We start from the raw sequence: 22,178 nt of genomic DNA on the forward strand, positions 1-22,178 counted from the left end.
AACATAAGTGCAGCGACTTTCACTTCTGTAATGGGTAAGAACAACTGAGTGACAGGAAGTAGTAATATTATGGATCAGGCCAAATGGCAGCTGGAATAGATGGGAACAGAAGAAACGTAAAGCGTAAAAGAAATGTAGGGAGTGATGAAGTGAGTAAAAGTGATGGTTGGGGGAAAAAAAAAGGTGGGAAATACGACAGTGTCAGAAAGGGAAGAAACCAGTCCAGGTTCACTTCTGCAGGACCAGGGGGATGTCTAGAAAAACGCGGACTAAGGGATCTTATTTTGTAGAGAAACTGAGAGAACCAAGGTGTAGCTTAGACAGAGGCAGGGCAAAATAAGGAATCACTGAATTGAAGGACCTGGGCAAAGACTTTTGGCCAGAGGAAAACCTCAGTAAGGACTATCTCAAAGTAAGATAAAACAGACAAATTAGAGGTATGGTTTTAAAAGATACAAACTACTATACATAAAACAGATAGGCAACAGATTTGCAACAGATAAACAAAACAGATAATGAACAAGGACATACTGTATACCACAGGGAATTATAGCCATTATCTTGGAATAACCTACCATGGAGTATAATCTGCAAACATCCTGAATTACTCTGCTGTAGACCTGAAACTGGGCTTCCCTTGTGGCTCAGTTGGTAAAGAATCCACCTTGCAGTGTTGGAAATCTGGGTTTGATTCCTGGGTCGGGAAGATCTGCTGGAGAAGGGATAGGCTACCCACTCCAGTATTCTTGAGCTTCCCTGGTGGCTCAGCTGGTAAAGAATCTGCCTACAATACAGGAGACCTGGGCTCGATCCCTGGGTTGGGAAGATCCCCTGGAAAAGGGAAAGGCTACCCACTCCAGTATTCTGGCCTGGAGAATTCCATGGACTGTATAGTCCGTGGGGTCACAAAGAGTCAGACACAACTGAGTGATTTTCACACACCATACCTGAAATTAACACAACATTGTAAATCAACTATATCTTAATTAAAAAAAACAAAAACACTTGGCTCTGTAATTAAATCTGTAACTGTAATTTACAGATGTTGAGACTCCTCTGACTAGGGCAAGGAAGTCAATTGCTTTCTATAACTTGGCTGAATGGGACACTGCTAATGAAGAAGAATGGTTAAGAAAAACCAGGGGCAGAATCGTACTCCTAAAGCTGTTTTCTAAATGGGAGGTCTCATCTTTGACCCCTTAGGAACCAGCAGTGAAAGTGGCCTTTACCATTTGGAATACCTGGGGCATTTTTCCCCCTAGCAGCAGTCCCTACTGATTTCTTAGCGTATACCAGGCAGTCCCCAAAAAGTAGTTTGAAAGTCTATTATTAAGCCCAAGTGAATTTAGAAGAATGTAGGAGTTATGAGAACAATAAACCTAAGTAAGAAAATAGAACATATGTGGCTGGGAAAGGACTGGGAGAACAAAGAAGTAAGTCGAAACCTGTTCTTCACTTTTCAGATTATACACATGACTGAGATGTTAAGCACATTCAAGCACAATCAAAAGTAAAGGAGTAAAATGCAGATAGAGAAAAATCTCCATGACACTCACTTCTTTAGAAAATCTTGAAAATCAGCTGGTAAGTCACTAGGGATGGTCACGGGATACTCTTCACACTCTTGTCCTTGGCTGAGGGAGAGCAGCAGAAGGCCGAGGCGCCAAATATCCCCTTTCTTCCCGGTTTTATAAGGTAGGGCGCTGTCACTGAAACGAACCCGGGTCTGCTCAAACACGTCCTCCTTGCAAATGTCTGCCAGGCGCTTAGAAATGCTGTAGTCCGTAATCTTGACGGTGCCCTCTGCATCCACCAGGACATTCAATGCGCTCAGAACCTTGTGCACCACGGAATTGCTGTGCAAGTAATCAAGGCCTGACAAGAGCTGAGCTGCATACTTGCGAAGCTGATGTACCGGGATGGGGCCTGAGTGGCCCAGGTGGGCTGCGAGGGAGATCCCATTAGTGTGCTCCACTAAAATATCCACCACGATGGAGTCGTCTTGCTCTTTGAGGTTCATCGCAAAGTAGCGTACTATGTTTGGATGGCTCAGTTTCACCAGTGAGCTGAATTCTGTTTCTGCCCCTTGAATCTGGAATGGGAAAAAAAAAACCAATAATATGATGATAGCTGAGTTGGTCAGCATTTACTAGTGTTTCACCACAAAAGTGAAATATTTGAATAGAAAATGTACTTTCGACAGCAAGGAGAAGGAACATGCCCTGAACTGAGTCCTCCCCAAACCACATGGTCAACTTACTAGTTCTTAAAGATGGACACGTTTCAAAAGCAGCTTCTTTTGCAATATGGCCACCAGAAAAAAGAAACAATTTTAAAATAAGTTTTTCTGATTATAAAGATTCACTCTCAAAATTTTAATAGGTACTAATACAAAAGAAAAATCCCACAATTTATCTTTATGGTCACCACTCAAAGACAACTGTTATGACTTTAGTGTATTTACGTTCAGTTTTTCTTTTGTAATAAATACACGTACATTTCCAAACACGATGCTTCACCTACTGTTTTATAACCTCTTTATTTATTATGTACCACTGCAATATTAAATGTTCTCCTTAAGCTAAGTATTATGAATCAATTATACAATTCTCCAGTCCCCTAAAATGCAGTTGTGAATATTTCAAGAGACTGAGAAAATGCAAATGATTGCAAATAGCACAGTTATGAAGTACTCTTTAGTTCCTGTTGGAGAGAGAGCTATTAATGGAATAATAAGAGCTAAGACAGGAGGTTGAGAAGCAGCTGCAAGAGTTTGGACCACGCTCTGAAAGTTCTGAAAGAGGCAGCAGGGTCTGGGAACACTTATGATCCTCCACCATCCCCTCTGGTTGAACAGATCTCATTGCGTTCTGGGTCTTTTTTGCTGGCCAGTCAAATGCTGAGTTACTTTGTTTTGTCATCGCCTTAAACTCCAGGTTAGTCCTTTTGCTCAGTGAGCCATCTTGGATACCTACCTGCTTTTTGCACTTATCAATCTTCTCTTTTTCTTGACTGGTAAGGAATGGACCCATTTTTTTGTGCCATTGAAGGACCCACTCATGCAACAAGACAAAGCTGCCAGTAGCTGTTTCCAAAGCATTGTAAACTAATTTTCCAAGCTGCTCATCACTGCCTGCATATTGAAAGGAAATATAATTAAGTATCACTGGTACATTTTCTGTGGGCATAAAAAAAAACACAGGGAGCAGTCATTTGTTCAACAATGGATACCATGTACTATGAAAAATGTAATTTCATGTAATACATGCTCTTTTGTAACCAATTTTTGGTGTTTTAACAATATACTCTGAACTTTAAAATATTAAATTTTACAAAGGGACAATACTCAACAGTGAGATCTTAGTATCAGATCAATGTTTTCTTCCACTAGCTGGTATTTATAATGCTATTTTCATAACGACCTCTGACAACTGTGCCTACTGGTGTGGTAGTGTAACCTTCATATAGCTAAATACCAACTAACATTGATAGAAGGAGTTTGGAACCAGGAACGCTCCATCAATGAAGATTAGTGTGCATAGTGAAAACAGGTTTTAGTACCTCAGAAATTTGAAAACATCAATGATCTTTTAAACACAAAATCTGAATATGCTCAGTAAATACAAAGTGGCCAATGGCTTTGAAGGAAGGAACAAGTCATGACAGTTTAAATCTGAAGTGCTTGAGAGAAGACACATTTATTTAGTGATAGGCATATGGTGTCCACCTATGCCTGGGGGAGCTAAATTTTTGTAATGCCCCAAAATTTTTTTATGAAAATCTAAATTTTTATTAAAGACTGTAATAGAAAATCACCAAAAAATTGGAAGTGGAGAAAAATATCACCCACAATATCACCAATTTGTCTTTCTCTTCTAGAACCTTCTACCCTTTTTTCCCCTAATTTACCGAATTGTAGCATATGTAACAAGGTTTCTCACTCTCAACACTATTGATGTTTGGGACTGGAAAACCCCTCGTTGAAGGGGGTTGTCTTGTGTACTGTAAGATGTTTAGCAGCAGCCCTCCCCTCTATCCATGAGATGCCAGCAGCACCCTCACCCTAGAGTTAATCATCAAAATATCCAAATGTCAACCAATGTCCCCTAGGGAACAAAATTACCCCAAATGAAAACAATTGATCTATTCTTTTTCTCTTACTATATAAATAATAATAGTTTTCCATGATGCGACATTATCTTCATAATGAAAAGTAAAGTAACCTGTATACATAAGGCAAAGTAGTTTTTGCAAAAACAGTCTAGGGAAATGTGGCTGAACTAACTCACTGAGAGAGGCAGTGTTCCTTCACAGATATGCTGACAATTTAAGAGATTTTTAATTTTAATTGAAATGATCTGTTATACTAGTTATAAATAATTCTGGACATTCTTAGCTAAGGGAAAATAAAAATAAAAACCCCTAGTGTTTGAAAATCTGTCAGCCAAAAAATTGAAATGATCTGTTATACTAGTTATAAATAACTCTGGACATTCTTAGCTAAGGGAAAATAAAAATAAAAGCCCCTAGTGTTTGAAAATCTGTCAACCAAAGTAAGCAACCTGTGGAATGTAGGATCTATGCAGCACATGTTGGAGATACAGGACAGTAAATATTAATGGGATGGAATGTGAGGTGATGTACATAAAGCCTAATTAAATTTGTGAATTATATGGCACAATGTCTTACAATATATATACCCCCAGCTGGGACTAAGTGAGTATTTCGTAATTGCTGCTGCATTTTTTTTTGTATTATAATTCTTTTTTTTTTGGCATTATAATTCCATTATTGCCACCCACCTTTTGTCACTTCTGCGTTGTGGGGATAATAAAAAGAACAAAAGAACACACTGAAACAAGGCTGAAGGAAAATGTTACCATAAGAGCTCAGACTGATACTCCACTGTGTGATCATTTATATAGAAGCCTCTCCAGTGCTTTAATATTAATATATAGGGAATAATATCTGGGGAAACTCTTGATTCCCTCTAGTTCCAACAGCTTCACACTGAAAAGCAAATGTTAATTAGTTGATCTTTCACAAAAGATCAAAAAAAAAAAAATGGGTCCTTAAAAAATTAGGACCCATTTAAAAAATTAAACCCATTGTGAGAAAACAAAATAAATAATTTACTTGGTGGTTTTACATTAAAAAAAGTTCAGATTGCAAATATGTCTCCTAATGAGGGTATTAACACAGGTGAATTTGTCTAATGAGTACCAAGGAGACTAGGAGTCCAGGGTAAGGTAATACACAGTTGGATTGATTTGCCTTCCTGATTTCCTCAGATCATTAAAAGTAGTGAGTTTTATGTTGCCAATTCATGAGTCAGAAATGCCTTAGAGTCAAGGACAGCCTCAAGACCAAAGCAAATCATCTCTACCAAGGTCTTAAACCTTCCCAAATGGTGGCTGTGTCTGAAGAGGGCAGGCTCTGTGTATGTACAGAATCCCGCATGGTCCACACCGCCTCCATCACCCAAGGTTACGTGTTCAGATCATGACTCTTCAGATGCTTGGTTTCTTTCCCTCTACCTATTGTCCTCTCCCTGGCAACTTCCCTTTCTGTGTACATCTCCTCAAAGAGGAAGGGAAAAAAGATCCCTTTAAAAGAAAGCAAACTTGATTTAGGTAATTTAGCTGCCTATTAGCTCTGCTAAGAATACTCATGGGATTGGAAATGAAACTTAATTGTCAAATTCACCATATGCAAGTGATCCCTACACCAATTAGTGGCTGTATCTGTATGACTGATAAAAGATGATGTACATTTAGAGCAAAGGAAGTAGACACGGAAAACTTGATTTTAATATAAACAATTCAAATAAAATTTTGAACAATATTCACTACAAATAGCCATCTGCTAAATAAGATGGCTAAACTGCTAAATAAAACACATTGAAAATAAAGTGAATTTCCTGGTCTGGTACAGGACGCCAAGCAAGAAAATGCTAAGCAGGTGGACAGCAAATTAAGAAAATGAGACTTAATCCTCAAAGATCACAGGCATCAAAACTCATTTTGCTATACATATTTCCTCGGTTACAAATGTACATGATGCAAAATTCCATATTCATAATATTTCAACCAATTTGGTTTTGAAAATTTTGGCTAATTCTAATGATGACAAATTTTGTCTTTCTGCTAACAATATTTCCAACAGCCTGGGGCTTTATTTGCATCTTACAGAAGTGGAAAGCTGAGTGACTTCTTTTGATTATCAGGAACAGGAGCTAGAATGATTGTCAGCTTACAGAGTTTTCCTGCAACCATGCTGGTCTAGACGATGTAGTGTCTATTCTCCCCTGTTCCTTCATGATTAACTTGGGTAATTAGAATAATTTAAACGAGTTTAGCTAGTTTACTCACCAATACATTTCCCTTTGTGCACCATGAGCTGATCAGGACTACCCACAGAGAAATACAGGATTTCACAAGAGCCAGGAGAATCTTCGCTATTACACATAGAATACTGACGTTCTCGCCTTAAAAATAAATTTGGACAATGATTTTTTTTCTTTAAGATTAACACAGGAAATTTGTGCCCCTCCATTTTCTCCTGCTTACCAGTCAATTCACTGTCCAATAGCAGTCTCTGCTGGGAACTGAGCTGAAGGTGCTAATGGGAAAGCTGTCCAACCCCCGACTCGCCACGGAGTCTTCCCCACGTGAACTCTACAAACCCTGTTCCAGATGGGTGCTGCCTTGTATGGTGGCCACATGTGGCTACTTAAATTCAATCACAACTAAATTAAATTAAAAATTTCGTTCTTCAACTTGAGTAGGCACAAGTACAGGGATTCCTCATCATATTGTGCTCTACTTTACTGAACTTCACAGATACCACGGCTGCTTTTTTTTTTTTTTTAAAACAAATTGAAGGTTTGTGTCAACCTTGTGTTAATAAGCAAGTCTATCAGCACTATTTTTCCAATAGCATTTGCTCACTTTATGTGTCTCTGTCACACTTTTGTAATTTTTGCAACAGTTAAAACTTTTTCATTATTATTATGTATTTGTTGTGGTGATCTGTGCTCAGTTACTACTATGACTCACTGAAGGCTCAGATGTTTAGTGTTTTTTTTAGTAATTTTTAAATTAAGATATGCAAACTGTTTTTTTTTTTTTTTTTAAGATACAATGCTATCACATACTTAACACACTCCAGCATAGTGTAAGCATGACTTTTACATGCACTGGGAATCCAAACGTGCAAGTGACTCACTATACAGGGATACTCATTTCATTGCGGTGGTCTGCTCCTGGAACATCTCTGAGGTATGTCGTACTCAACAGCCCCAAGTGACCAGTGGCTACCACAGTGGACAGCACTGATAGAGAACATTTCCATCCTCACAGAAGTTCTATGGAAGTGATTTAGCTCAAGTCCATGTTGACCCCACATCCTGTGTACATGCACATCTGGAGAAAGCTGCAAAATCGGGGCTTAAGAGCACTACAAATTCCTAGTCACTAACTGGGCCCCACACTACAGAATGCCCAACCCCCACACTCAAAGCCTAACCCTTCTTTCTTTCTCTTTTTTTCTGAGTGGAAAGCCAGATTACAATGCAAAAATTACAACTAACTTGGGAGAGTTCTGCAGGGACGAGGCCAGGAAGAGTGCCCTTGATGGTCAGGATTGGACACTTGTTAGAAATGCTATGATCAGGCACAGATCTCTAGGAAGCAGTCCTCTCACTGTGAGTGTGATCCTGACCTCCACTTTCACTGAGAACATGAAGCAATGAGCAGTGAAGCCCACACTTTCTGTGGGCCCACCTAGAAAGTTACTTGGCACCTGAGCCATTTTTTCTTTTTCTCAGACTCAGAGAAAGGACAGCTACCCTGGCCTCAGTTCCACCCCTGAAGTCTCCTCTGGGACCCTGGTCCATCAGTTAGTCCCCCTCTTCTTTATGTTCAATCTATCCCTCTCCATTGGCTTCTTACCTTCAGCCCATAAATCTCTCCCATGTCCATTCTCCTCTCCCTCAATCTCTTGCACCATCTTGTTTTTCATTTGCAAACTTCTACACTTGCTATCTCCATGACTGTCCCTTCCATTCACTCTTCATGCTACTGCAAAGTCAGTGAAACTGCCACCTACCCCTATCATTCTCAACTGGATTCTTCTCCTGGGCTCTTTTTTTGGTTGGTGGCATAGTCATCCATTCTGTCTTACTAGTCAAAATGTGCACGTCTCCCTGAGCTCCTAGATCTCCTGCAACTAACTGATTCCTAAGTATGAGCCTCTCTTCTCCAATTTCCCTGCCTTGTTCAGGTCATCACCAAATTTCTCCTGGACACAAAAGATACCCCATTATTAACTGGTCTTGCCATTTTCAATTCCCTCCCCTAACACCCTCCCACACTCCTGAGAAAACCTATTATGATTTGAGTCTCTTGTACTACATGTGCGTCCACAAATTCTTAAGGCCATGGAACGATTAAGGACATAGAAAGTGAAGCTGCTCAACAAAGGCAAAAGTGCATCCGTGAAAAGCTGGGCCAAGGGGCCAGGTACTTGAGAATCAAGCCTTTAAGCTCCTTCCACTAGAACAGTCAGGGGTTTTCTGTTTTCTTTCTCTTGTTTTACACAGTGGAAACCTTTCATTACATAAAGCCGTACTGGTTTTTGATGTATCCCACACAAAAAAGAAAAGCTGAGCTGCCCTGGTTAAACAGACTGCAGACCCTACCAGGGCCAAAAAGACAGTCTGTCCCTTTCTATCATCCTTCCTGCCTCCCTCCCTCCCTTCATCAGATGTTTACTGAGCACCCACCCTGCCCCTGCCAGGCACTGTGCCAGGCCCTGAAGAAAACACAGAGGCAAGAACCTCATACTTTCACAAAAGGAGAAGACAATTCAAAAGCAAACAAATGAATATGAAGTTTAGCTAGCAGTAACTGCCATGGAGAAATTTAATAAAGCAGGAAATCGGAGAACAAGTAGCTAAGGTGTGGGGTGCTCAGGGAAGGCATCGGAGATCACGTGTGAGGGGAGAACTGAGTGATGAGGAGTCGGCCACGCAAAGTAAACTGAAGTAGAGCATCGCAGGTAGAGTAACTGGCAGAGGCCATGAGACAGGAAGGAGCTCGGTGTGCGTGGAGGACTGGATGGTGAGTGCGGCCACCGTGCAGAGGGTGAGGGCGAGGGAGAGTGGTATGACACAACATGCATGAGCTGTTCCTCCACTGTTTGCCCCCGCTCTCTGTTCGCCCCCGCTCTCTGTTCTCCATTAGCAGCCAGGAAGAATTTCACTCAGCATGGGTCAGATGATACCATGTTCCTTTTTAAAACCTCAAACGGCTTCTCAGTACACCTGAACTCCTGATTCAACCAACAAAGACCTCATTTGTGATCTGCCCCTGCTGCCCCCTTGAACCACTGTCTCCACAACTGGTCATTCTAGCCATGCTGCCCTGGTTGATGAGCTCTGGGCAGGACCAGCCTAGGCCAGCCTGGGGTCTTCTATACCGGCTCTTCTTTTCAGCTGAGCAGCTGGCTCATTCCCTTCACCCAGATCCAGGATATGTGCCCCTCAGTTTAAAGCCACTGTCCCTTAGTCACTCAGGATCCAATCCTTGGACTCTTTCCTCCAAACACCCAATCTAAAGTAACAATTCAGTCTTTCTTCAAGACAGCCAATTAAATTCTCTGCAGAGCACTAGTCATTATCTGACAACTTCTGGTTTGCTGGTGGACAGTCTCTTTCAACTAGAATACAAGCTCCATGAAACCAGAGTCCATCTTGATCTTATTTACTGAATCCCTAGGACTGAGAATAGTGTCTGGACTTTAGCAAGTAAGTCCTCATCAAGTATCTCATTCTAGATTGTATTGATTTTAGTCACAGCCAATTCGAATACTGAGTGCTGACAATGTTCACAACAAGGTCATGTCTACTACCTCTACTGAATGTATCTTCTAGTTGAAAGAATAAAATGGAACACTCTGGTCATTTCCTTTGGCTTTCCAACTTAAAGACTAGTGAATAGCAAGGAAGAAAAAGAATAAAGAGTATGTATAAGATACTTCAGTATATCAAGGACTTTTTATTTCTTAACCAAAGAAGCATGTAAACTATAAGAAAGATTCATTCTTTTCTAGTCTGTAGGTGACAGAGTGCCAGAGTTCTATACAGGTTTGTACAACAATCTTGGCAAACAATTCATGAAAATGACTTCTTGGATGCTTGTGGAAATGTCATTCTATCCAAGACATACTAATGTCCCTTTATAAGTGATACATAAAAATCTGTTCTACCTGTGTCAAGGAAACAGAGAATTTCCCACCCTTCCTTGAATAGACTTGCTAATAATTACTGATCTCAAAAGCAAGTCTAATCTTGGACCCACTGTTTACAGTTAGCCAAAAAAATGGAAATAATTAAACTAAAAAAGATTGCTTTTTATACAGCCTTATTCAGGGCATTGATTTATTTCCACCATTTCTAACACAGTAGGAATTTGTATTTCCTAGTGGAATACTCTGACAGCTTCAAACTATGTTGCCTAATGGAAGCCCAGTTGCAAAAATAATCTCAATTGCTTTAAGGAATTATAATCTTAAAAAGAAATCATTACCAGAAACTGCATTCAAGAAAACATTTAGTTCACCTTAACAGTAGGTGGTTAAATGTTAATATCAAAATGATTTCTGAGCTGATTTTTTTCAAAGCAGATAATTAGGGAAAGAAGTGAAATGACTCCTCCTTATAAACAAACTGTAATCCAAAAGATTATATAAGCTTTTAGTTTGGTAACTAAAATGCTGGTTTTAAGTGGTGCTTAGATTATCACAAAAGATAGCTTAAATACATATAGAACCTGAATGATAATACCTGTGCTATTTAATCACCCACCTAATCACAGAAAGGAATTCTGTACTAAAATTCCTTTCTGGTCAACAGTGGCAGTCACAGCAAACATACAAAGTCCCCTTCATACAAACAAGTTCCATTCTGATAGTGTTCATAAGTCCAGTTTGTTCATAAGTCCTATAAAATTAGCCTGGGTATCCAACTAACAAAACTGGCTATACAGTGCTGTACTATAATAGGTTTATAATACCTTTCCCACAAGTAATATATAAAAAACAAATACAAAAAAAACCCATTTTTAATCTTATAGTACAGTACCTTGAAAAGCAAGTACAACAGCTGGCATACAGGGGCTGGCACTGAATGAACAGTCAAGAGCCGTCACTGACTGGAGGAAGGAGTAGAGACGGGAGGTGGGAGAGCTGAAGGACCGTCAGCACTAGGAGAGGGAGGGCAAGCTGCAGTTTCGCTCACACCTGACAGTGATGGAGTGCACGTCTGCATCTTTCAAAGTTCGAAACTTGTAGGTTTGTATGTAGGGGACCTACTTCACGGGGAAGTCTCAATTCTTTAGTGGAAAAGGATATGGAGGAAGAGATAGTATCTTTCATGTGACCTTTGGTGACATGTGACCGAGGAGCCCACCTGCCGTGACAGGGAAGCCCAGTGTCCTCAGTAGCAAGGGGAGGGGAGCCCTGGCAGCAAACTGGGGCTCCTGTCCTCACGTAAAGGATCTCCTACACCTGTGCCCATTGTGGGACTCTCCCCACATCTGTGGTGAGACCTAAGGCGTTACAGACTGAAAACAGTGTGAATCTGACTGGATGATGATTCTGATGGAAGAAAAGTTTTTAAATCACTTACTGAATAATTGGGCTTCCCTGATGGCTCAGACAGTAAAAGAGCTGCCTGCTGTGCTGGAGACCTAGGTTCAATCCCTGGGTTGGGAAGATCCCCTGGAGAAGGAAATGGCAACCCACTCTAGTATTCTTGCCTGCAGGATTCCATGGACAAAGAAGCCTGGTGGGCTACAGTTCACGGGGTCACAAAGGGTTGGACACAACTGACCAACTAACATTGAAAAGTTAGATCATCAAAAGGCAGATCAAACTGCACTGGAGGCAATGTTAAGGTTAACAACTGTTATGTAAAGGGAAATAAAACTGGCTTTGTGAAAGATACTTGGAAAGTATTAAAACAAATGGAAAATTTTATATTACTAATATACTAAGATACACAGGCTTTGAAAAAGTTATTAAAACTCTCATGTGACAACTCAACCAAATTTCACTACAAGTTGTTTTAAGGGACTGGAAATCTCAGGGACTTACTTAGACCTTCCAGAGGAGTTGGTCCGATGTTTACCATTTCCTACGAAGTCAGGAGAGCCTCCATGTAGAATGGCAGCTGTTCTGTGTCCTCCTGGGTCTTTTCTAGAGGTATGATCTTGATTTGACAAACTAGCTATTTCTAAACGTTCCTTAAAAAAAGAAAAGTAAAACCTACTTTAGACCTAAGTCATAATGGAAGACAATCATGGTAAATAATCATAAATATGTAGAGCATGCACATTTCATTTAAGCTGAAGATTTTCAAGTGTAATAAAGTTGAACTCAACTTTTTAAAATTTAGTGTCCAAATATGTACTGTTTCAAGAACTGAAGGTCAAGGTTACAGTTTTAAGAGAATGTGAACTTTATAAATACTTAGAAATGTGGAATATGCATGAAAAGTTAGGGACAAGAGCAAGAGATAAACAGAAGAAGGCATTCAAACAGAGCATACTCAATATCCTGTAATAAACCATAATGGAAAAGAAAAAAAATGTTCTAGTACCATTTGCAAAAAGGGCTATCCTTTCTCTAGAATTATCTTTGTATCTTGCTCAAAAAAATCAGTTATATATACATATATGGGGTGCGGGGGGTCTATATTTAGATTATCTCTTCTATTGACAGAACTAGTATTATTTTATTATCTATCTTGACTCCAATATTAAACTATTTTGAACACTGTTTAAAAAAGAAAAAACAGAGAGCAGAGTGGCTGTCAGGAAGGCACATTAGATGGAAAACAGGTGAACAGTTGTATCACCTTAAATTTGTATACAGCTTTGTACATTCACAAAGGGCAGTACATTTTTCTGTAGGAATGGTTACATAAGACAGACAGGAAAGCATTATCTGTGCCACATTAAGGGGTGAAGAAAATAAGCGTAGAGTGTCACCTGTCAAGGTCACCAAGCCAAGGCAGTAAAAAAGCCAAAGCTTTCAGCCAGGTTCTGTTTACTCGTAAATCAGTACCTCCTCCCACTGCACCTCACTGTTTCCCTTAGGTGATATGCCATTTCTTTAAAGGAGAAGGAGCAAAATTCTCTCTGGATTTCTCCAAACATGTGTAACTGGTTTTCTGATTGAGTTGGACTCAGGAAAAATACAGGACAAAGGAGTATATCCTTTTTCCACCACTGCTTTTTAAATCTGTTTTCCATCACTGAATGAAATCTCAGGCAGATCCATCTGGTTTCTGTTCACTCTTCAGTATGAACAAATAGTTTTGTTTTCCAAGTATTAAGAATTCCAGTCTGAGTTGATTATCAAAGCTTCAATCTCCCCTCTCCTTCAACTCTGTTGATAAACTACTCTAGTTACATAAGCCTAAGTCTTCTACAGATAATATACAACTCAAAGTTTGGTAACTATCTGGAGAATATAAAATATACAATGAATGATATCTGGGAGACTTTTAAGTGCCTCATTTTAAACTTTACTACTGATAGCAACAAACGAGGGAAAAAGGAATAATGAAGAATGAAGGACAGAGGTCCTGACTTCTGAGATATTCAAACATTATGAAGATACAGTAATTCAAATACCATCAATGGAAAGAAAAAGATTGTATATTTAGAAAATGTAAACTATTTGACTATGGCAGAAATTCTAGAGTACCTGCTTAGCCATTTCTTTCCTTTTTTTCTCTTCTTTTATCTCTTCTTTCCTTTTCTGAATCTCATGAAGGATTTCACGTTGCTGAAATAAATCATACAGCCATCAAATGCTGATCTCTGAAACCCATACAACACACAAATTCTGAAATCACAAAAAACCTTCTGAATTTCAGTCCTAAGAGTATGTAGAACCTTAGTACATACTACAGTTTCATCAGTTTATCAGAGTTCTTATGCAGTAGACCTCCCACTTAAATGCAGTAGACTGTGGGGGAGGGACACTTCCTCCCCACTTTTACGTGGAGGGACTTATTGTGGAAGCTCAGAGTCCTAACTATTGGACCACCAGGAGATCCCCAAAGTGGAGGGACTTTCACTGTGGCAACACCACTGGCCTCTCACTTCTCCCCACTCTTGACCGAGCCCCTCCTTTTTGGTATCTGCCTGTCTGCAGAGAACGTGCATTTGCACCTACTCTTTGCCCAGGTTGAGGTGGACTGAGCCAGCACCACACCCATAATACAGACCTTCAGCTGCACTCCCCAACCAGCTTTCTCGTTGTTAAAAGGGGCATTTTGATCTATTCATTTGGCCCATGTACCTATTACTCAAATGATTCTGAGTTTACATAAAGTAGCGTTTTTATAAGCCTCCTAAAATTCCAGGTTATAACTATCAGTAGCGTTTTTATAAGCCTCCTAAAATTCCAGGTTATAACTATCAAAACCATTGAGAGACTAACCAAAAATAATTGCAGCAATAATAGAAAATGTAAAAACATATCCAAAACTTACAGGTAGTTACAGCAGTACATTGAAACAAGACTGTTAATTAAATATCTTTATCTTCTAATTAAAATGTGTCTGCCTAAGAGCTAAGGAACTTTAAATGATAACTAGGCTATGCAATTGAATAGGAGATAAACAGTAACAAAATGAATGGAACTCACAAAGACAATGCTAACATAAGCAAAGGATGAACAAAATGAAGTAGGAAAAAAAGAGCAAGGAATAAGAACCTAAGAAAAGTAGGAATAACAAAATCCTAGAAGTAACTGTAACATCTAAGGGGAGAAAACTAAAAAGCCTCACTAAGAGATAAAAATATATGGAAAAACTATTTCTGGATAGGAAGTCTGAACTTCGTCATGACGTAAATTCTGCCCAAATGGATATATAAGTACAATTTTACTCAAAATTCCAGAGGCTTTGTTTTGATCTTGAGAAAGCAATCCTATAATTTCTCTGTAAGAATAAATGTGTGAGGATAGCTGAGAGAAAAAAAAAGAACAATGAAAGAGGAAGGGACAGGGGTCCTGACTCCTCAGATAGTCAAATGGTACAAAGACAGTAATTCAAAGATTGTGGTATAGACCTAAGAAAAAAACAGAGGAATTGAACAAAAGAGATAATTCACAAATAGAACTTAGTACAAATAAGTAGGTAAAATACCCTTTAAAGGAAGTATTACAAATCACCTAAGAATGAATGATTATTTAATAAATGTGTTAGGAAAATGGGGTGGGGGGACTCAGACCCTTATTTTAACAACCTACACCAAAATAAGTTCTAGATAAGTAAGTGTATTAAAAGACTAAATAGAAGAAAAAGAACAAAAATCAAGAAGGAAATTTAGATATAGGTATTATGTTTGATTAAAGGATTTTTAAAATAACACAGGAGTGTATATTCTTATGCAGACTAAGACTAAAGAAAAAATACAAATGGTGAGTGAACTAAAAAATACGTTCAGTCTCTGGCTTTGGCTACTCGTTGGGCATGAGATACTTGTCCCACAGAGGGAAGAAGGTAATAGCCTCTGAACTCCTGCACAGCTTTACAGGCACACAAAGAAGTTTGCTTAAATTGACTTTTTCTTTCATTTAAAGACTAGGACTAAGGAAGGGTTCTAGGGGCAGCACTGATACCTGTTGGGAGGGAATCACTCATAGTATTTATTTCTTGGTTACTCCTAGGGCCTCCTTTCACATGAATTCATGGTTCTTGGATCAAATCCAGAGCAAAACTTAATAAATATGGATAAGTATGTAGGCAGAGACAGAGATTAAAAACCTATAGGGCTCTCAGTCCTCTGGCTGGCCACTGTGGTGACATGGGTCTCACCTCCTCTTCCTCTTTCCGCTTGGCCTCTAACTGCCTCCGTTGCTCCTCCTGAGCTCGCCTTTCCAGCATTTCTTCATGAAAAGACTTGGGAGGGGGCTTGTTGTGCTCGCAGAGAAATGACTGCACATAGTAAGCCAGTTCAAATATCATCACCTAAACACACGGATGGAAATCAACCACAAATGGTCAAGTGATGGGAAGACAGGGTCCAACGGCGAGACTACAGAAGAACATGCAGACCATCCGAGACCATTCACAATGATGATATTCATTTTGATGCGACACATTCTAAATTAGTTATAGGAGGTAACCACAGCAGGAAAAAGCTTTTCAGCACTCATCTCATTGTGTTGCTATCAAGACAAATCACTATCTAAATAAGTAAAAAGCATCACTTTTGTAGTCCTATTCAATTTATTGGCATTTTCTATATAATAAATCTTCTAAAATATTTTTCTATATGGAGAAGGCAATGGCACCCCACTCCAGTACTCTTGCCTGGAAAATCCCATGGGTGGAGGAGCCTGGTAGGCTGCAGTACATGAGGTCGCTAAGAGTTGGACACGACTGAGCGACTTCACTTTCACTTCACTTTCATGCATTGGAGAAGGAAATGGCAACCCACTCTAGTGTTCTTGCCTGGAGAATCCCAGGGACGGGGGAGCCTCGTGGGCTGACGTCTACGGGGTTGCACAGAGTCGGACACGACTGAAGTGACTTAGCAGCAACAGGTTCTCATTAGTTATCCATTTATCCACAGTAGTGTATATGCCAACTTCAATCTCACAGTTCATCCCACCACTCCCCTTCCCCTCCTGGTATCCATGTTTATTCTCTGCATCTGTGTCTCTATTTTTGCTTTGCAACTGAGTTCATCTGTAACATTTTTCTAGATTTCATATATATTCATTCATCTACTATATTTGTTTTTCTCTTTCTGACTTAACTCTGTATGCCAGTCCCTAGGTCCATCCACATCTCTGCAAATGGCACAATTTATTCCTTTTATGGATGAGTAATAGTCCATTCTATATACGTACCATATCTTTATCCATTCCTCAGTTGATGGACATTTAGGTTGCTTCCATGTGAAGGCTATTGTAAGTAGTTCTACAATGAACACTGGGATGCATGTACCTTTTGAAATTTTGGTTTTCTCCAGGTATATGCCCAGGAGTGGGACTGTTGTGTCATATGGTAGTTCTATTTTTAGTTTTTTAAGGAACTTCCACACTGGTCTCCATAGTGGCTGTACCAATTTACATTCCCACCAATAGTATAGGAAGGTTCCCTTTTCTCCACACCCTCCTCCAGCATTTATTGTTCATAGATTTTTTGATGATGGCCCTTCTGACCTGTATGAGGTGATACCTCATTGTAGTTTTGATTTGCACTTCACTAATAATTAGTGATGTTGAGCATCTTTCCGTGTGTTTGTTGGCCATTAAAAAGTATAATCTAAAATAAAGACAATGTGCTCTCTTCAGCAGAACATATGCTAAAACTGGAGAGATACAGAGAAGATTAGTATGGTCCCTGTGCAAGGATGACATGTAAATCTGTGAAGCATTCCATGTTTTTTTGGTTACCAAGGGAGAAAGGGATGGGGGAAGGAGGGATAAATGGAGAGACTGAGATTGACATGTACACACTATTCCATATAACATAGATAACTAATAAGGACTAACTGTATAGCACAGGAAACTCTTCTCAAAAGTCAGTAATGACCTGTAGGGAAAACGAATCCAAAAAATAGTGGATACTGTGTACGTAGCTATATAGTGGAAATCAGTACAACATTGTAAATAAATCAACTATACTGTAATACAAATTTGAATAAATAAATAAAATAAAGTCAAAAAAAGGTGGGGCTGGGGTGAGTGGGACAACAAAAGCAGAAATAAACAAGTGGGACTAAATCAAATATTTCTGCACAGCAAAGGAAGCCATCAAGAAAATGAAAAGGCAAACTACAGAATGGGAGAAGATACCTACAAATCATATATCTGATAAGGGGTCAATATTTAAATATATAAAGAACTAATATAACTCAGCAGCAAAAATAAAAAAGAAAACCCAAACAATCCAATTAAAAAATGGACAGAGGAACACAATAGACATTTTTCAAAAGAAGACATACAAATGGCCAACAGGCACATGAAAAGATATATAACATCGCTGATCATCAGAGAAATACAGATCAAAACCACAATGAGCTATCACCTCACACATCAAAAAGACAGTGAACAACAAGTATTGGTCAGGGTGTGGAGAAAAGGGAACCCTGATACACTTTTGGTGAGAATGTAAATTGCTGCAGCCAGTCTGAGAAACAGTATGGAGGTTCCTCAAAAAATTAAAAACAGAACTACATATGATCTAGCAATCCTACATCTGAGTATATATTCAAAGGGAATGAAAAAAAAGGATCTTGAAGAGATATCTATACTCCCATGTTATTGCAGCATTATTCACAATAGCCAAGGTAAGTGTCAATGAAAAAGTGAATAAAGATGTGATATAAATATACATACACAGTGAAATATTCAACCATGAAAAAGAACATCCTCCTGCTTGCAGAAACACAAATGGAACTTGAGGCATTATATTAAGTGAAATAAATCAAAGACAAATGCTGCATATCATTTACATGTAGAATCTAAAAAAACTGAAACAGGGACTAGAATGGTGGTTACCTAGGGATTGGTGGTGAGAGTAAAGGGGAGATATGTAGGTCCGAGTATACATACTTTCAGTTATAAAATAAGTAAGTTCTGGGGATCTAATGTATAGCATGATGATTATATTGCTGTTGTTCAGTCACTAAGTCATGTCCAACTCTTTACAACCCCATGGACTGTAGCACACCAGGGTTCCCTGTCCTTCACTATCTCCTGGAGTTTGCATGATGATTATGTAACAGTTATATTATATAATACTGCACTATAAAAATCAAACACAACAAAGAATTTTACAAAAAAATGACAAATCATGAATCCAAGAAACCAGAGGATTCTGTAGCTGAATTTTCAATGTAACTCCATATTATTTTTCAGTTAAGACATTACACTACATTAGAAAGAACTTAAACTAGAAAGAACTCTGTAGTAATTCCCAAGGCCAATTTTTTTGTCCAAGCTGTTCTACAATCACTTTATGTACCACAACAATCACTGAAGTTCTTGGAAACACAACTTAGGTGGGCAAAGATTATAGGGGCAAAAAGCACCCCAGAGAGCACACGGTAACTCACTGTGTTATGGAATGCAAGTGAAAAACGGTCCAGTCACTTTCCTAGTGACATAGAGGCCTAGGGCTAGTCCTTATTTAACTCTTCTTAGTCTTTGTAGGATAGGATAAGTTAAAAGTGATGTGCACAGGCAAAAACACTGCATAATCTTACACAAAAGTGAGGAGAAGATGGATTATACCTAGGATACTCAGTGGGCTTAAGGAACAGACCGTAATACTCGCCCTAAGAGGTCACCCAGCCTGGCCCTCCAGAGAGAGTTCTCACCTAAGGGGGAGCTCATGCAGACCCTGATGTCAGAGGATTAAAAAAGCATCAGTACTGAACTAGGTATAAATGCTCAGGTATAAAAGGGACATTGATGGAGGACAGTGAGTCCCTAATTATTGAGAAGTAAACAATTAGTTCTTCTGATATGAAAAGGGGAGATGTGGCAAAGTTTGGTCAGAAATCACTTGTTTGTCAACATTTTCCAACGTAAATGTTCAAGTCAAGATGAGGTCATGATGTCAGGCTCAAAGTGTGCAAAAATTCTGGTCAGTTTCATATGGAGTGTTTCCAGAAGAATTAAGCATCAACAGTACTGTCTATACAAGCTCTACAATTCGTAATTCATAAGTACTGTTAATTAAAGCAATCCAAACAGCAATATTCCCCTTTGTAGATACCAATAAAAAACAGAACATTCTAGTGAAAGTTAGATCTGAGGTGCAATGGGAAAGCCTTTAAGCCAAAGAAAAGGCTGGAAGGCAAACACTAGTGAACATGATGAGATTTTTATCATTCTGTCATAATTCTAGTTTTACAAATCATACCTCACCACAGTGTTTTTTGGCCACTTCTTCTAGGCGGGACTTTAACAAATTAACACTTTCATTTGACAGACCTTTGGCATTCTTTAATTCTATTTCAGGGACTCTGGAAAAGAAAAAAAAAAAGAATTACTCTAAAAAGTACAGATTGTTTGCATTAATATTTGCTAATTTTCAAGCTTGGAGCCTGGGGTTTCTGTAAGGGCCTCACTTGTGAACTTCTTTGTACTGCTAGGAACATTTCCTTTCATCTTAAAAGGATTTCAACTTTACCCCAGCAACTCTGTTGACACAGCACTCAACATGAAGTCACCTGCAGCCTGTAGGGCAGAAATGGGCTGGCCAGGTGTCAGCGTGGGCTTTCGAGTGCCCTGCTCCCCAAGAGGACCAGACTTACTGGGGCTCAATCAGGTGTCTCTCCAACTCCTCTGTCTCTGATTTCAGCTTTACAATCCGATTCAAATTTCTAACATCAACTACTATTTACTACCCTTTAAAAAATCACTCCAGCTCTGTGTGTGATTCTAGCCTACTAACTTCACCATGCACTCCCTTTCATGATAATGCTCGATCCTGGCTTGCCCCCTAACATCAGTGAACTCTGACAGCTCACCCACAAGGGTCTAAGCACTCTGTGATCATCTGTCTGCTCCTAGCATAAAGCAGGATAAGAATAACTATGTGTGAGGTGGAGGCACAGTGTTCTATCTAGTACTCCTACAACAGGCTGTGTCCCAGGAACTCATTCTGCTATAAATGAGCTCACTCACTCATGTCATGCACACTCTGCAAACTCTGCTATTCCAAGGATGCCTACCACATGCTCTTCTTGATCTCTATAGGGCACAACTAACAGTCAACACCTTCTACCCAAGGAAAATACAATCAGCCCTCCCTTGGGGTTCCTCTTATTTCCAACCACAACACATCCAATAACAACTCCTGAGATTAAGTAGGCTTTATTTAATTTTACAGATGAGAAAACGATTCATCCCTTCCCACCAAGCATTTCTGAGTAATTCATGGCATTTTACCTTGGTGAAGCCTTTACTATTCACTTATCTATGCATTCTCTCAGTGCTTCATTATGACAGATTACTACAGCCATCATCTACCTGGATAGATGGAAATCTTAGCGAAAGTCTACGTCAGGTCCATTTAATCCAGGATTCTCTTTCTCACAGTGGTATAAAGGACTATTTTGCAGAAAAGGTAAGTTCTCCTGCATGATATTATTTCAAAAGATAGGAATGTTTCCCCAAGTCAAGACTTAGATAATTAAAAAAAAAATCAAGCAGTCACTATATAGCAATATTAACAGAATAGCGAAAAATTCATCTGCAACACTAATTAAACACTGTAAAATTTCCAGTGTTCTCTTCATGCCCTTGGGACATAACTCATAAGTTTATGTAGCTGATATTACAATGTTTACTTTTTAACTTTTGTAAACACTTGCATGCTGTTTCTCAAATGATATTCTTACCAAATGGACACATCAAGATTTACCTGATGAGTTCTCTAACATAGTGGCTCTCAACCAGGGGTAATTATGTTCTCCCTCCAATGTGATATCAGTCAATGTCAAGTAGGCAAAGAAGCTCTGTGCCCCTCTACATATTTCTTGCCTAAGCATCTCTTCCATCTGGCCAGTCCTGAGTTGTATCTTTGATAACAAACCAGTAACAGTAAGTGAAGTGCCCTCCTGAGTTCTGTAAACTGTTCTAGCAAATTATCAAACCTGGGGCGGGGTGGGGGGAGGGTGTCACAGGAACGTGCAAATTTATAGCCAGTTGATCAGAAGTACTGGGACTTGCAACTGGCATCCACGTCTCATCATGGGAGTAAGCCCCCACCTCAGCTATCAAGAACTATGGACAGTTAGTGAACTGAATTGTTCAGATACCCAGTTGGTGTCAGAAAACATACCACCTATTTGGTGTCAGGAAAGATAAGACCTAGAGAGGCACTGTCTTATTTTTCTTTTGTAAAATTAATTACCTTTCAATTAATGCATAAATTAACTTTCTGAATATCTACTATTCTACTCGAGGCACAGAGGCTGGGCTAAAATTGGGTTACTAACTTCAGGGAGCTCATCTTGACCTACCTGTATTTTCATAAACTCCATCACCTCTTAAGGTAACAAATTCCATACATTTACCACCCACTGGGTAAGGCAGTACATCCTTTTACTTGTCACTTTCCTTCACTGGCTTCC

At 39.3% G+C, this 22,178-nt stretch overlaps 1 protein-coding gene and 1 non-coding gene across 5 annotated transcripts in view; one reads left to right on the top strand and one right to left on the bottom strand.

The window, feature by feature from the left end:
- Positions 1 to 22,178, bottom strand: part of EIF2AK4 (eukaryotic translation initiation factor 2 alpha kinase 4) — a 97,177-nt gene that overhangs the window by 60,460 nt on the left and 14,539 nt on the right. For all 4 annotated transcript variants that reach the window (XR_015134953.1, XM_086321940.1, XM_086321939.1 and 1 more), the window contains exons 3-9: positions 19,961 to 20,063; positions 15,896 to 16,048; positions 13,774 to 13,854; positions 12,157 to 12,305; positions 6,372 to 6,487; positions 2,976 to 3,133; positions 1,557 to 2,092 (exon numbers count right to left, since the gene is read on the bottom strand). Coding sequence is in view for 3 of the 4 variants with exons in the window: in XM_086321940.1 (XP_086178066.1) it covers positions 1,557 to 2,092; positions 2,976 to 3,133; positions 6,372 to 6,487; positions 12,157 to 12,305; positions 13,774 to 13,854; positions 15,896 to 16,048; positions 19,961 to 20,063 (1,296 nt within the window). In the remaining variant the exon portion in view is untranslated. The remainder of the gene's footprint in view (positions 1 to 1,556; positions 2,093 to 2,975; positions 3,134 to 6,371; positions 6,488 to 12,156; positions 12,306 to 13,773; positions 13,855 to 15,895; positions 16,049 to 19,960; positions 20,064 to 22,178) is intronic.
- On the top strand, positions 17,372 to 17,476 carry LOC147364772 (U6 spliceosomal RNA). The gene has a single exon (XR_015135657.1). It is a non-coding gene; the product is annotated as a U6 spliceosomal RNA (small nuclear RNA).

This window comes from Bos grunniens, chromosome 10, assembly GCF_055505025.1.
Source record: "Bos grunniens cultivar Pamir isolate PY7600 chromosome 10, Bosgru_T2T1.0, whole genome shotgun sequence".
Lineage (NCBI taxonomy): Eukaryota > Metazoa > Chordata > Mammalia > Artiodactyla > Bovidae > Bos > Bos grunniens.